Source organism: Eupeodes corollae, chromosome 2, assembly GCF_945859685.1.
Source record: "Eupeodes corollae chromosome 2, idEupCoro1.1, whole genome shotgun sequence".
NCBI classification, from domain to species: Eukaryota; Metazoa; Arthropoda; class Insecta; order Diptera; family Syrphidae; genus Eupeodes; species Eupeodes corollae.
Genome location: NC_079148.1, coordinates 139,198,449 through 139,215,951, shown reverse-complemented (window position 1 = coordinate 139,215,951; position 17,503 = coordinate 139,198,449). Strand labels below are relative to the sequence as shown.

Genomic DNA, 17,503 nt, shown 5'->3' with positions numbered 1-17,503 from the left:
AACAAAAGCGTTGCCAATCCCAACACTGCGCTGGCTGGAGGACAATTTCCGGATCAACAAAAGTGGCCAATGGCAGCCAGTTGAATTAGTGTTGCCAACCTCTAACTTAACTTCCATCAAGAATTTCCAATAAAAAGAGAAACAAATATTTTACATTAATTTTATTTATCATATATTTTATTTTTACCATTTTTTTTTTCTTATTGCTTTTACATAAACTTTTTATTTTATTTTATATCTTAAATAACGTTTTATTTTAAATCTCATATAGACATAATTGTGACCTAAAATAATGTTGTTTTTTTTTTGTTTAAATATTTTAACGTAATTTCTTTCGATAGAACATTCCAAGATTGTGTGTTTCAATAGTTTCTATTTATTTTATTTTACTTTATAACATTTTATTATATTTATTTTTTTTTTTATTTTTTTTACAATTTTTACAATGATGTGTATTTTTTATATATATTTTATTTCGTACGTAATTATTTTTTTAATAATTTTTATTTTAAATATCCAAAAACTATCCTATCACTTCTTGACATTGTTTCACACTTAACGCATCTAATCGTCTGTTATATATTTTTGAGTGGGCTTATTCTTTTTTTTGGAAAATAATTTTTTATTTTTTTTACTTTTATTTACATCTTGAAGAGGATAAGAATTTTTAGAAAAAAATAATTATTTGAAATAATATATTTCGAAGTTGGAAATTACATTAAGTTAAATTTATTAATTTACAAAAATATGCATTAAGCACACAATAGTCATTTGGATATTTTTTTGTATAAAATATAAAAAAATAATTTATAAACTAAATAAATATGTACAGACTTAAATAAATGTACACATATAAAAGTAAAATCACATTTTTGTTTATAAATTTTTGATTTTGGTACTAAGAAAAATTAAACTTAAATTTTATTTATTTTTTTACTTTAAAAAAACTTTAAAAAATGCATATAAACAAAAAAAAAAAACAAATATTATTTATTTAGCTAAGCTTAATTCATATTAATTTTTTTGTTTCAAGAATATGTTCATATCTACTTGGCTAACAGTAATTAAGTACATTCGAATAATTTTAATCATATTTTTTATATCTAAGCTTAATCATAATTTTATTTATATACAAAGTTTTTATTTTAATTTTGTTTTATATCTAAATTATATCTTACAAACAAAATGTTTATATTTTATTTTTCTATAGAAAGTTTTAAATTTAGTACAAATTTCTTTGGTATCAATTTCGAACTTAAAATAATATTAAAACGATTTATTTAGGAAAATTAATGCGCGTGTATATAAAAATTTCAATTGAATTAGTATAAAATTTTTAAAGTATAACATTTAGCTGCGGCGGCGCTTGAATAAAAAAATAAAATCAAATTATCACCGTCCATGTGGCAATAGCTGTTTGTAACAGCGCCTAGTTGACTTCAAAGGACTTCGGTGTTTTTGTTGTTGTTGTTGTTCTTTCTGCCGGTTGGGAACACACTGGAATATGGTATTTTTCCGTACCAGCTCACATAGAAATAATATCAAGTGCAGGAACAACGTTATATGGGTAACGCCAGATGTAACCTTAGATGTTTGCATTGTTGGCGTGGCAGCATTAGTTTGCATTGCTTCTGGTCGCTCACCTGTAAAGAAAAGTAAAAACAAAAAGCTGTATGAGAAAACAACAACAACAACACTAACAAAAAACTGCAATTGCAACAAAAAAGTTAAAAATGAAATAAAAACTAAATAAAACGTTTTTCAGTTCAGGTGGAGAAATATCCTTTTGTAAGAAAAGTCCTTGCCTGTAACTGCTGTTGCAACTGTGTTTCAACTGTGTTGCATAAATGAATCAGTTGAACGTTAAATGTTATACAATTGGCTTGTGGCTGGAAACATCGTAGAAATAAAAGAAAAGGCAAAAATACAAAAACTACACAAAACTTTCTCGCTCCATGTATCGCATTATAATTGTAAAAAATAAAAAACATAAATTAATTCAGAATGTAAAGAAGTTGAATACTGGCTTTTTATGGTTAGTTAAGGCAGCCGCAATCCGCGAAAGGGGAACAATATATAGATGGTTCCTAAGGCAAACAAACCCGAGAAACACGGTCAGAGATACAAGGTATAGGTACGGTATAAGGAATCAACTTTTCTTTTTATTGCATAAGTATAGAGTATACTCGTAAGAGTAGTTAAAAACACTCCACAGAGGATTTTCATTTTACATCAGAAGACTTATAAAAAAGAGTTGCTAATAAATTAGTCAAGCCTTACCGAACTCTTGTTTTAATTAAGCGATTGTTTATCAAAGTAAAAAGCTATACACATAAGAATATAGAGGAATAGAGTGTAATTAAGAGAGAGAAAATATGCCCAAGGAATTTTCTATTAAATAAAATTTAATGAATTTTAATTTTGTATAAAGCTGTTTAGTATTTAGTTGCAAATGTGCGAGTTTATTAGTGACTTTGAGTTACTTATAAATATTTGTAAGGACTCTGCTATCGTAAAATTGTATGAGAATTGTTTTCTCTTTAGTTTCAACTTCTTGTTAAAAGTTAAGGTATAGTATTGTAGATAGTTGTTTTAATTTGTCGAATTGAAAATGTTGACATACCACAAGACAGTAAATCACTTTTTTATAGCTTATGTGAAATCTCGGATACCTAAAACAAATCTTAAGTAAAGTTATTTTTTTGGCTGAATGCAATTCTTCTTAGCATTTTAGTGAAAGAGTTTACGAAACACCATGACATGACATTTTGCGGTTTTTCTCAAGCGGGTTTTGTTGATTTTGAAAGTTGTAAGCGTCAAGTCATGTATAAAAACTATTCTTTTTTTGGAGAGACGTCTGTTTTAACATTCGGGATCTTTCTTTTCGTTGGCCGTATGTACAGTGCTGTTCGAAAAATGTTGGTCAAACATTTTATAACCCTTTTTGAGATCAGTTCTTGGAATTTATGAACGATACGATTTTTTTGCACTATAGGTAGCAACATTGCATTCAAACACTGTATAAAAGTTGATGTTATAATCAATAGGAGCTGCATTTGGCTCGTGATAGTAGTCTAATACAAAATCAGTTCGGAACATTAGACCAATATTTTGTGTCTATCGTGTCTCAATTTGGCAATTCGTGAAATTTCTAATAGACTGCATATTGCTCAACAAACTGTAGCATGGAATTTGAAAAATATTGTGAGACTGGGACTCATAAAAAAGTCTAAGGGAGACTAAAAAAGACGACCCCAGTAGAAGATTGTTTTTTGATGTTGTACAATCGTTGGCATCGGCTTAGGACTTCGGTGGACCTTAAAAACGATTGTTGAGCTACAGGCAAAGTTATTAGGAAGTAAAAAAAAGGCTTGTGAAAGCTGGACTTAGAGGACTCAAGATGGTACTGATGGATTTTCCAAAATGAGTCAAAGAAAATCGATTGCTCTGCGCTCAGGAGCACCTAAATTAGACTCAAGACAAGTGGACCAATGTCATCTTTTCGGACGAATCAAAATTCAAGCTCCATGTTGGAAATGGAAGGTGTGATGGTGTGGGAATGCTTCTCTGGAGATGAAAAAGGTAGAATGAATAATATTAAGCTTTAAAAGAAACCTTCAACTTTTATGACTAAAAAGTATTTCGAAGAAAATAATTACGATGTACTTAGTTGGTCTCTCTACAGTCCAGATCTCAATCAAATTGAAAATGTTTGGTCTATAATGAAACTAGACGTTGACAAGAAGCTCCCAGAGTCAGTTGTGAATTTAAAAAAAAATACTTACTCGGACCTGGAACAATATACCTGCTTCCAAATGGAAAAAACTATCCCATTCAATGTCTGACCGATGTGCAGCCTTAATAAAAGCAAGAGGAGGTCCAACAAAGTGCTAATAAGATACAACATGTTTCTGAGAAGATATAAAAAGAACAAAAAACTGCACTATTAAAGTTTTTGTCTTTAATCTTTAAAAATGAGGCTGCTACCTTAAAAACTCATTTTTCGGTATAATCACTTTTTGCTCCCGTGATTGTTATAGAAAAATCTAAAAACTCTTATTTTATTATAAAACCATTTGCATTGCAGAATAAAACAGAACCTCATCAAAAATTATGTTGTTATTTCAACGCATTGCCCAACATTTTTCTAACGGCACTGTATATTACAAGAAGGAGTATTGATTGCAAACACATCTTTCTGAAAAAATATTGTTGAAATGTCGTTGAATTATTAAGGATAAAATTTATTTTAAAAAGTGGTATCGAAACAGAAATTAAATATTTCAAAAATATAACAAACTAGCTGACCCGCCAAACGTTGTGTTGTCATATAAATAATTTCTAGAGAATATTTTTATAGAAATAAAAAACTTATTGTAAGTGTGTAAGGATGCGAAGTGGGAAAGGTATAGAGCACTACAAACAGTGACAAAGTATTAAAATAACAAATCAATAAAAAAATTGTTTTAATTTATGAAAATTAATTCTTTAAAATTATATACACATAGCTAATATACTATACTACAAAAAAACAATATCAATCCCTTATTGCAACAGAGTGTACAAGTTTTTTGTGATCCCACCATTCGCCAATATAGTTGTCCGTGTGAAAAATGTAGTAGTACCCGTGGCATGATGGTTAATGCGTTGGACTGTCATGCAAGGGGTCTTGGGTTCAATCCCTGCCAGTGCCACCTTAATTAAAAAAAATATATAATTTTCGCGGGTACTGCCTCTTGCGAGGATTGACAAATCCTTCAAGAGTCATTCTTGTCATGAAAAAGTGCTTTCTCAAACTAGCCGTTCGGATTCGGCCTAAAATTGTAGGTGCCTTCCATTCTGACAACAGTACTCTCACACAGGAATGGTTGAGAGTTGTAAGTCACTAGGCCCTGGTTCACAACGGACTGTTGCGCCACCCAATTTGATTAGTGTGAAAAATATGAAGTGCTCAAATTTAAGCCGTAAATAAACATCGTTTGGCTTTGAGTCATTGCAAATGCCAATCTAATTGGAAATTGAAGGCGTTTGAATTGAATTGTCACAACTGTGGGTATAATAGGGATTCGCCGTAGTAAAATATTTTTACCTCAGGATTTGCCATTTATAACAATGGCTTTGATAACATTTTTCATTATTTTTTAATTACTAATCAAATAACGAAACTAAATTACCGGAGATCCAACCTTCAGTTATAAATTATGCGGTGGCATGAGTGGTAATTCCCATGAGTTCGAAAACTAAGTTGGATAATTAACAGCTTCGGTAACATCACAAATTGTATCAATTTGTATGACACCAAGTCTCCTGGTAAAAAATGTTTAAATGTGATACCATTATTTGATAGTATTTTAGCAAGAATTAGTGGAATAAGGTATGTTTCGTCAGTTCCACCTGGTGCCTCCAAAAAAAAATGAATCCAACTATCCCTGTAGAAACTGCGAGCATATGTCAATATGTTTTAAAAAATGTTTATTTGTTCTTCATTCATTAGTGGGACATTGCGAGCAGCAATCGCTGCCATTTTTACAGTATTATAATGTAGTTCATGATTCAATTCAGTGTCTATTAAATCAGATGCATTTCGATTTGGTGATACATACCGAAATGACTGAGTGGTAAGTAGGCAATGATAACGCAAAGATCCTCAATAGCCATCAATGCTTCATTTAACAAAGAGACACCGAATATTAATGTAAGATCGTTGCACCATGTACGATGTTGATGCAATTAAACAATACCACTTGGGAAAATAAAAAAAAGATAAAAACCTATTCTCAAACCTACCGAATGTATATGCAGAATTTCATTGAAATGGGTTAAGCCGTTTCGGCGGAGAATGGCAATTAACACTGTGACAGAAGAATTTTATATATTATTTAGAATCTTGTATTCCTCTTAAACGCTTGAAACCCGTAATTGATATGTTTTCTGGATACAATCAGTTAATTGACCATTTTTTACCAATTCAAAAACTACCAAAACATATGGAGTTTTCGATAAGATGAGGTTCGATTCTAAAATTGATTAAAAGGAGTTGTATATGATATATCAATAAGGTTATATCTTTACTTGAGAGCTCTAGCAATCAAAATATGTGTGAAATATAAAATCATAATAAAAAAATAAAATCAGGCTCAGTGACTTCGCTGGGTGGCGCGCATTAAATAAGTCTAATTTTAGATGACTTTGGCGCATAAATCAGACTCGATTCGACCCATGGCATTTATTATTATTATAGTGGTGATTTTCGGATTATTCGCATATATATATATAACTTAAATCTTAAACTCTAAAAAACAAATTTTAAAGGGGTCTAAAAACAAAAACTTAGTAAACAATTCACGTAGCCTCGGTGAAAAATAACCATGTCAAGAAGGCGCTGTGTGGAACGTAGCGCCATTTAATCGTCCATATAATAAAATGTAGGCCACAAAAAGTTAGTGTTGGACGTCAACCTATAGCAGTCCCCGTTGACGGTGATGGCCAGGCCAGCATAATTTTTATAGAAGTACGGGCCGATGATGCTTCCAATTCAAAAATGGATGCATTACCACCAAGTGAAATGCATGGATTGTAGGTGACCCAAATCTGTGCGAATATTTCTTATGCTGATGACTAAAATTGAGATCAACGTCCAGCTCCAAAACAAAGGGAGTCAAACTGACTTCCGTGTAGATGTTGCGATACTACATGCTACAATCTGGAAGGAAGGAGTGATTACTTGCACCTCCGCGTGGGAGCTCCTGGGGAGTAAGTTAGAGAAATCAGTGTAGCTTGATGATGAATGATACTGATCAATTCATAGTTATTAAAAAAGGCACAGCTTAGACATTACTGAGATTACATCTTACGAAAGATGGTAGACACAGGACTATCGTCCTTCCCCTGGGGCAGGGGTTGACTTACTGATAAAAATTATAAAAACCCAATAAGTATCAGTAAATATACAAATCGAATGACTAAGTGTCATCGATATTTAATATAAGTTTAAAAAAAGTCTTAAGTGGAATTAAAAATCATTTTTGGCAATGATGTATATTGTAGATAAAGTTAAACTGATTGCGTCCCGCAAGATGTCGGGCGGCCACTTCTAGGGTTATCTTCCCTAGATATCGCTTTATCAAAGACTATATTATCATAAGCACTGAAGATGTGGTACCAGAGGATCAGTGAAGCTGAAAAAAATCAAAAAGGGTACAAAAACGGGCCCAACACAAAAATTGGACACTATAGAAAAAAAGTACAAATAAAACAAAACTGTACTCAGGAGTAAAACAAAAATGTATTCAAAAACTTAAAAAAAACAATTTTATTTCAATACCTAACATTAAAATAAAAACTTAAATTCATTTAAAAAACAAAACAGTAACAACAAGTCAGTTTTTAATAACAACAAATACATAAATAATTTAATGGAAGTTAAGTCTTTCATTTTTTTAATATTGTCTTTCTGTATAAATAAACGAGATTTTTTTTTTTTAATTTTTAATTAATTTACTTAGAGAGTGGATAAGATAAAAAATATCTTAATTTATCCTTGAAAATTATTTTATTACTAGTAAAATCGTAAAAAGGGGCCAATTGGGAAATTTCTAAAAAGTCGGGGCCACGGGGATCGAACGCAAAAAAGGGGCCAAATGGGACAAACGTCAACGCTGCCACGGGATATTTTAAAGGCCGCTGTTTAATTCCAGGAACATATGTTGGGATGGCCTACTTGTGAGAGTATCTTGGTGGCTGTGGTTTATCCCATATGCATAGGGTATTGATTTTCCATTACTCAAAAATGCAATATATAGATAGACTAAGCCAATACCAAAAGTTAACAAAGAGGTGAATTTGTTAAGTCTTGGGAGCTTAGAAAGAGGAACTCACTCGAAGAGTTTCACCAAATAAGGGAGAGTAAATCTTTGTGTAAATCCTTTTGGTTAGCTTCAAAAACAAAGCGCATATACAATGCGGGGGCAGCAAATAAATTGGTCCCAATTGGATATGGGTAGTCTTGTCTCGTCTTGCCTTTATCTATTTTAATGATTATACTTTAAAATTTTTAAAATTTTTGTATGCATCTAAATTGTAGCCATTCTCCAATGAAATCTAATAGTTAATGGCGTTTTTATTGGTAATACAGTACAAAACTTGTTCACGTTGGTATTAGTTTCATTTCAAGAATCGAAGATGCATTAATATTTAATATTTGAGCTTCAATGGTCGTATCGTCTCGTGTCAGTTCAATGAGGCGAGACCCAGATAAGACTCTGTGTTTGTTGGAGCCTTATTGAGTAGGGAGTTATTCTTGATGTATGGCTCATTTGAAAAGTTATTAAGAGTCTTCCAGTCTATATTTTGAGGATTTTGTTTTTAATTTTGTCGGCTATTAATCAAGTAGTAAAAAATTTGTTTTTACGAGCTGTTCTTAACGTCAACACTTTAACCATTTTACGAAACAAAATTCAACAATATCATTTCTTTAAAGTATCCTTTAAGAGATTTTTACCCTCGGGTACCATTAGTAAAATTGTTCTTATTTTTAATAGAAAATAATTTTTGAAAGATATCCAAACAATTAAAATGGTTGTTCTCGTAATTTTCTTAGGTATTATGTGCTACATCCAATGTTTCGAAAAGTTTTTTTTTTTTAATCTATGAATTTTACTAAAAAAAAGCGTCACAATTTTATTTGTTTTCTATTAATTTTCATAAAATTCCTACAAAAGTTGTTAAAAGAAGCTAACCTAAAAATTTAAACTTTCTTAGAAATACGACTCAAGGACATTTTTTAATCTAATTCAAACGAAAAGTTATCACTTCTTCCGCTTCAAAAAATTATTATCATGTTATTTTTCAGGACATAATTATATTTAATTGAATTGGGATTGAAATTTTAAATACTGGATAGCGAAATAAATTTAAATTAACTTAAATCATGAACATGATCCCCAGACTTCCATAAAATCAAACTTTAAATTTGTTTAAAAAATGTGAAAAAGAACAAATTCTAAAAAAATCCCACACACAAAAAACTATTCCAAATGTACATAATTTCCTCTGAATGCAGTCTAAATGAACAGATTCAAATGTACAAACTCAATTCAAATTAACTTGATTGCATCTGTACCAAAACGTATTGTTCTTACATTTTTACTTAGAATTCAAAAACATAAAAAAAGAAAATACAACAAAAATTGATTTCCACTTTTGTATATTTTTTTTGCAATTTCTTGTTTTTATTGTTCCTTTATTTTTGCATTTCAATGAGTGTTTTTTTTATATCAAGTAAATGCAACTCCAATTACGGTATACAAAAATGAAAATTTCCTAAAAACTCGCATGGTTGCGTTTTTTAAACTTGCAATAATAATTCATTAAAAGAGAATTTCTGTTATAGTAGCGAAGGGGCGAGCTATCTAAAGGATAGGAGGTACAATATGGGTAGTTTATATTTTATTTTATTTTTACTCAGAATTATGCAATTCATATTAAAGTCACGTATTTTTCACATTTTCATTTTGTTTGGATTGCTTTGGGTTGGATGGGTACATCGCATCACCTATTTTCGTTCTTTTGCAAAATGTCATCGTTGATAAGGTGTTCTCTTCTCTTGTCTCTAAAAGGAGTAGAAGAATGTGGGTCATCATGTACAACACATCAACTATGGGTACTCTTGAGGGATCTTGAAACAGTCAATGAAATACCCCTCTTCCTCATACCATAAGTAAGTGTATGGCCCGATTTCACCTATATTGCAACATTCAACCAAACAAGCTAGCGTCATCATCATCGCCAGCACCTCCATTTTGGAGCACCCATCATCAGGATGCAAACATCATACACACAGAGGTACACATCCTGCTGCTGAACTGGAAACGTACAGTACAGAGTATAGTTTGGGGGAGATAGAGACCAACCGCATCGGTGCCATGACATGCCTTGCCAAGTCGACGTCGACGTTGAGGACGACGAAACAACGCAACGGTTGAAAAACTGAATTCACTTGAATTTTCACTTGTACTGTACTCCCACAAGCCACCCCCTTTTCCCAGAGCTTTCAAAATATCGCCGATTCAGATTGTGAACATATTCGTGCAACTATGCGCTCCGAAGAACAGAATTCTTATCGTTCAAATATAGACCCCTAAATATTATGTTAGTAAGTGCAGAGAAGGATGTTTTGCTCCTTGCTGTTGTAAATATACAGAAAGATATGTATGCATGTTAAACATGGAGGAGCTGAAGCATGCTATAGCCACTCTCCACATTCACATTCACACTGCTACTAGGTATGTGTCCTTATCGATGGAATCTGGTGCTGTAACCACGACACGATGCCATGGGTAAATAATTTAATGTTCCACTATCAACTGACTTCTTCCTTATGGCACTTTTAAAAGCTCTAATAATAATGATATCTTAGATCTAAGACTATAGGTAGATAGTTGAGCTGTATATATTTTGCAATGGATGGATGTACTTTGTCGAGCTAATGCGAATTTAGTTCCATATTAGAGTTCTTTTCGAAGATATGGTTAGGTTTTCAAGAGATAAAATTAATTAAAATAAAAACAAGAGAAAAGTTTTTGTTACGTTATCGCAGCAAATTAGGTTCTTAAGCACGCGCTTTCATCCTAAAACCTATACCTATACACCTACTTACTATAGAAAGGATAATCAAATGATAAGCAAGCCACTTATAGCTATATTGAACTTTATAGGTACGTAAAAATATGTATTTTTGTTTGTACATTACCTTGAAGCACATGAACGCGTATGCTGGCTATTTCAGTATTCGATGGATAGCAGGAATATTTTCCAGAATCTGGTAAATCAGCATCGTCTATGAGTAAAATCGATTTAGGATCATCGGATTTACTTGTGATAAATGTGATACCCCCACGTTCGGAGTCTTCGCTGATGACCTGTTGAGAGAAGATAATATTTTTTAGGATTTAAATATTCAGTGTATATAAAGATAACAAATTGTTGACAAGAAGGATTTAGAAAAAGATGATAAGTCAAAAAGGTCCAAAATAAAAACCGCCTACACACACACTTTCATAATATCTTCAAAAAGTAAAACATCCTTAAAGGATAAACAGCAGAGAAAATGCATTATTTTAAAAATGAGTTGATAATATTTATTTTATATCTAAGAATATATTTTTAAAGACAAGAAAGTATATAATTTGAAAAATATTTAGATTGAAATACAATTTCAAGATGCATTATTAGCTCCATATTGATCCTGACAATTTCGACAAGTTGCTTTTATTTAGTACTTTCATACAGTAATTAGTTTTTATCTCCTAAAGTGGGCTAGATTCTTACGTAGCATGATTGACGTCGGTTAAAAAACTGTCAGTCCCAATCCTTGATACGGAGGGTTTAATTTTTTGGACGGGAATTCAGTGTGAATTTGTTTAATGCTTTAGGTAAATAAATAAATATTCTTTCAAGTTACTTATTTTTTTTTGACTGATTTTAGAAATTCTTACTATTTTAAAAGGAAGATTTTTGTATTTGAATACAAACACAATTTTTATAAACCTTCAAAATTGAGAGAAATTTTTGAAATTGAGTTTTTTATGTTTTCAACATGGTTTTTTTTTGAATTTTTTAAAATTATATTTTTGTTGAATAAATTGATTTATACACAAATTTGCTAGTTTTAATATTTTTTTGCACTCAATGCTTAAAAGAATAATAAATGTTCACTGAAGTACAATTTTATTTACAATATGTACCAATATAACATGAAAATACAATTTGTAAGAGTCTGAAAAAAGTATTTTTTGTAAAAGATTTTAAACAATGCAAACTGAATTATCAAGTTAAGTTTAATAAATAAATAAAGTGGTAGTAATATATATAATTATTTTAATTCTTTTCTGAAGGTAATAAAATTCTAGAAACCATACATTTTGTGTTTCAATGTGTTATTATTCATCAGAATAAAATATTGCCTTTCTACGTTTACAGAATTTAAAAAAAAAAATCTAAGTTAAGGACTTTTTTAATTCATAATTTTTAATTTTGGAAGTAATTTGAAATACATGACTTCTGTGCCAAGAATATGACGGAATTTGATCTTTTTACCAAAACCAATTACCTAAATTAAAAACATTTACTATAACATTTTGTTGTAGTTGAAAAATCATACCAAGCCTTTAAAATATTTTGGGTTTCAGAAATTATAAATAAAAAAAAGTGGTCGGTCTTATTGCCAGTAAAATAACGCAAAGATAATGAAGAAAATGTCACAAAGCCTAAAATCAATGTACTATTGCCCACATTATTTTTAAAATATAATAACGCCTATATTACAAATCACCTTAAAGATGTCATATGTTTTATAACATTCGGGCGTTCTGACAAAATTTTGTATAGGATTTCAATTTTCTATAAGATTTCAGGAAGGTGCAAGGTTGCTCAAAGAAACTTTAGATATACACATAACCCAGATCTTGTATAGTTAGCTCAAGTTATCTCAAGTTAGCCCTTGTCTCGTCCGAGTGGATGGAAAAGGCCATTTGCCCAGATTTTTCCCAAAAAAGACCAATCTTCCTCAACTTCTAACTACCAACCGTTCTTTAAGATGTAATGGAAACGGTGATTAATTATCAGCTCAAGAAATATCTTGAAGATCGAAAGCTTCTTAATGACCAGCAATTAGGCTTTCGTAGCAATAAGTCCACTGGTGATCTCATGGTTCATCTCACCGAACAGTGGAGCAAATCTTTACATCGCTTTGGAGAAAGGAAGATTATTGCACTTGATATTTCAAAAGCATTTGATAGGGTTTGGCATCAGGGTCTCTTATCGAAAATGCGTCTTTTCGGTTTGTATGAATCCCTGCTTCATTGGGTTAGTTATTACCTTTCGGATCATTCAATACAAGTAGTATTGGATGGATTCAAGTCTGAAAACCATAAAATAAATGCTGGTGTACCCCAGGGCTCTGTTCTATCTCCAACACTCTTTCTCATTTTTATTAATGATCTCCTGTCTGCAACTTCTAATCCAATACATTCTTTCGCTGACAATAGTACTCTTAGTTTTTATATTCGTTTACAGACTCACATCCCGCTTCTTGGGTTGTGGAACTGCAACGATAAAATATGATAAGCTCATGAAATTCGGACCTAAACAAAATTGTTCAATGTTGATTAAAAAACCGCGTGGAATTTAATGCTTCGAAAACCAATGCTGTCTTGTATCGTTTAAGCGAGATATACCCCCATTACCATTATCCATGGTTGGCACTTGCATCAATGAGACTAATTACTTCAATATTCTCGGTATGTGTGTCACCAACCACCTCTTGTGGAATGATCACATACACGATGTCGCCAAAAATGCCGCAAGGTGTTTGTGTTTCCTTAGGCGATGCAAGAAATATTTCCTCCGTTCTGATCTGGCTGTTATCTACAAGACTTACATACGTCCAAAGCTTGACTATAACTCCCATCTCTGGGCTGTTGCTCCTGCAACTTACTTAAGCCTCTTGGATAGTATTGAACGTAGAGCATTTAAATTGATAGATGATAATATCATCATAAGTTTATTTACTTCGCTTGACCATTTTCTCTTGTCTGACCCTTTTTTTACGTTATTTTAACGGTTTATGCTCTAGTGAAATAGCCAGTTGCATTCCTCCTCCTAAACAGGTCAACCGTAATACTAGCGCTTCTAGGAATGCTCATATGTATACCCTCGAGCCCAATTTCGGCTGTACTGTCAAATACAGAGATTCGTTCCTTAGCCGTACTACGCGAATGTGGAATGCCTTACCACACTCTGTCTTTCTTAATCATTGCAATATTCAGGAATACAAAACCAGTCTTCTTTTAAACTCTATCTCTTCTTCCTCACACTGCCCCTGTGCATAATAAGTGTAGTAATATCCCCTTGAGTGTGTGCTTATTATAAAAAAAGCGGTTGGGTTGTAATAAGACAAAAAGCCCTACATACGTACTTCACGCGGCTCAAAGCCCAACGAAACAAAATGTTTGCCAGATAAAAATTAACAAATCAACAACAAAATTTTTACCAAAATGAAATTTTTTATTAATTGAAAAATTACAAACAGTTTCAAATTAAACAAACAATATGAAATCTCTTGGACTATGACATTTCTAAATTTCGGCGTTACAAAATTGATAGTTCGTTTGGGGGATATGACATTTTTTTTGGGCTTCGTGGCATTTTTTAGTGATATTTCTTACGACGTTCCTCTTTTTGGGCATTATGTCAATTTATGATTTGGGTTTTATGTCTTTGGGTGATAAGACATAAGAAACGATAGAAATCACACTCGCCCTAGTGCCCAATATATATGTTATAAAGCTCAACCCATTTCGTCTTACGTCATAAAACCCAAATTAAAAAGAGGCTGGGATGCGACCCACACTGATAACTTCCCATCCCGTCTGTCGATTTGCCTTGCTTAAAAGTTTGTCTATATAAACTCGTATCAATTTTTACCAAATTTGCGTACTAGTTTTTGTAGATTTTATTTTTAATGAAAAAGCGGACTATTGAATTAAAAAAAAAAAATTACTGAATATTGAAAACAGTATTTTCTGTGAAATACAAAAAGTTTGAAGACTATTTTTGAAAACCATTACAATAACTTTCTATGGGAAGTTAAAACATCAGTTGGGCAAAATGTCAACAAGCATTTTGGGCGTTCTTTTATTTTAAATTTATTTATGCTTAATAGCATTGGGTTTGGGTTCTTTGTCGATTTTATTTTAACTTTTTGGGCTTTGTGACCAATTTTAGGCTTAATGACATCTTAGGAATTGGACCTTATGGTTTTAGGAAAAATAAAACACCGGTAATGATCAAAATCATTATTATTCATAAATAGGCGTTTGATGGGAGGGTTTTCACCTCACGATCAAAATTTTGAACAAAGCTTTTTCTCAAGGGCTTAGAGAATGAATATCTTTTAATTTCAATATTTATTAAACACATACAATTCGGTTTTTTAATAAAAATATAACGTTGAACCAAAAACCAACCGAAATGCATTTCGTTTAGCCTAACTGATAATGTTTACCGAAATCAAATTATGACAGAAATACATTACATATACATAAATCTGGTTCAATACGGCGCTGCGTATGTTGACCATTTTTGTTCAAACATTATTTAGTGTTTAGTTTTGTTGGTAATGCCATAGTAATTGGCTTATATATTAACCCATCTTGACAAATACACATACATATTTATTGTTTTTTTTTTCAAAATAGAGTCTTGAATTTGAATGTTCAGGTCAAAATAAAAGGCTTAATGAAAGTATTTTTTCTTGAGAACCTGACAGAAAATTTAAGAAATTCTGCTCATTGAAGCTTAATGTTGTGAAGTAAATCCATAACATATTTGGTTATAGAATCATTCTTCAGAACAAAACCAAAAAAGCTAAATAATTCTATTAACCTAAGTGATATCACATGAGATTTACACGTTTCAAACATTAACCAGTGCACACATGAAATATTGAAATGGAAATTTGCCAAAGTGAATTATAGCTTCAAATTTACGGTTATTTCTTAATAAAAAGAACAAATGTTACAAAGTGCCTAAGATCCAGTCAAATATAAAATACTACGGTCAGTAAAGAGATAATCCCTGCAGTCTAGACAATTTACGTCTTCATCTCAATTCTTAGAAATCTCGTATCTATTTTATTTTTTCACACGTGTCTTTTATCACAGATTTAACGACTCCTACGCAAGTAATACAAAGAAAATTGATGCAAAGGAGGTTTCTAAAGATGATTTTTCAAATATTTAAGAGCTTTTTCTTTTGTATCCTTACAAAAAATCCCTAATTTTATATCAACACATTTATACTTAAAAAAGATGTTTGTAACTATCCTTCATCTGAAACAACACACGTTTTAAAATAAACCACTTTAAGAATCTAACTTTAAGTGTTACACAAACTATTTACAAAAAAAAAAATAACGAACCATTTTACGTTTAATCTTTCAAACGGAACAAACTACAAAGGAAAATCCTTTTCATTTCATAATAAAACTTAATACCCCACCTTCTAGGTTATATTATAGCCAAGTCATAGTTATAGTCATAGTTATATATAGCGAAGCATCAAGCATGAGTCAAAAAGGTAGGAGATAGTAGAGGAATAATAATAATCAAAGGGCCAATCTGTAATCCCTTATATATGTATACCATCAGACAGCAATTTAAAAAGGAAATTTCTTCTACTTCTTCTTCTTGTTCTTCTATACTCCTTAAATGTAAAATGGGGACACGCTATCTTAGACAACCATGCTGATGCTGAAGCTTGAAACTGATGGTGATGGTGAATATAGTGAGTGGTCTTCTCAGAAAAAAAAAAAGAAATACCTTCGTTCCTGGAAGTTCTCTAGTCTCTAAAGTGTGTGATTTGTCCTTTTTTTTCTATTCTATGTGTAAGCTTTACAGCAGAGATAGAGAAGTGGAGTAGGTTCACCTAGCTCGCTATAGCTAAGTTTATAGACTCACCTTATCTTGATGATACCAAAATATATGTGTCGGTGGCTCTGGACTAAACTTTATTGCACATGTCAGATTAATGGTGCTTCCTTTATCCACGTACAAGTCTGGTCCACCAAGTATTGTTGCTGTTGGCACTAGAATTAGATATAAAAGGATTCATTTAGAAGAAAAAGAAACAAATAAACGCACACACTCACACACAAATGCCCATCATACAAGATACCACACAAATGCAAAGGCAAACAAACAAACACAAAAAAACCTTTAAGGAATGAGAATCCTTTCTATGTTATTTGTGTTTTATTTTATAGTTCACTCGTTTAGTGTTAGTGGGTTAGGTTTTTTTTTTATTTTTTAGTATATACACACCTACATACCTCTACTCGCATGTACATTTATTATGGTGTGTGAATGGGGCCAAAGGATCAAGGATGCTGTTACAGTTCAATTGATTTACTATGTTATTCCGCCTTCGGACTTCTACATTCTACAATATGGGGGTAGGTATAGAGGGACACATTTTATAGAAGATAGTTAGGTACCTACTATTGGAGGAGTGGGGGTGGAAGAAGGCAAAGTCGGTAGTATTAAGAAATGCAACAAAGCATCATTGTTGTGTGTAAAGTCCTTTTTCACATATAGGTATTGCCGCAACGACTTTAAATTGGAATTGCCATAGTAAAACACATGGAAAAACTATACCAACCAAGTTCCATCAGATTTAGTTTACTGGTTAAAGGATATCCTAAACTTGTATAGAAGACACAAGACAGAGAGGAATACCTTTAGGTTAGATTATATTATGTAATGTATGTACTTGTGCACTATGTGTCTCACTAATTCCCAACAAAAACATTCCGAGACGAAATGAATCGGTAAAAGCGCAAAGCGAGGAACATAGAGCAATAAACACAAACCAAACCAAACTTAACCTAACTAAGGAAGCAACGGGATACGGATGATATAGAGATAGATAAACGAGAAGGTTTTAC

The 17,503-nt window shown here is 31.8% G+C and overlaps 1 protein-coding gene across 1 annotated transcript in view; it reads right to left on the bottom strand.

Annotated features, from left to right (window-relative positions):
• Window positions 1-1,067: 1,067 nt before the first annotated feature.
• Window positions 1,068-17,503, bottom strand: part of LOC129945264 (uncharacterized) — a 65,497-nt gene continuing 49,061 nt past the window's right edge. The window contains exons 5-7 of the mRNA XM_056054923.1: window positions 16,518-16,645; window positions 10,751-10,919; window positions 1,068-1,643 (exon numbers count right to left, since the gene is read on the bottom strand). Coding sequence (XP_055910898.1) covers window positions 1,393-1,643; window positions 10,751-10,919; window positions 16,518-16,645 — 548 coding nt within the window. The 3' untranslated portion in view covers window positions 1,068-1,392. The remainder of the gene's footprint in view (window positions 1,644-10,750; window positions 10,920-16,517; window positions 16,646-17,503) is intronic.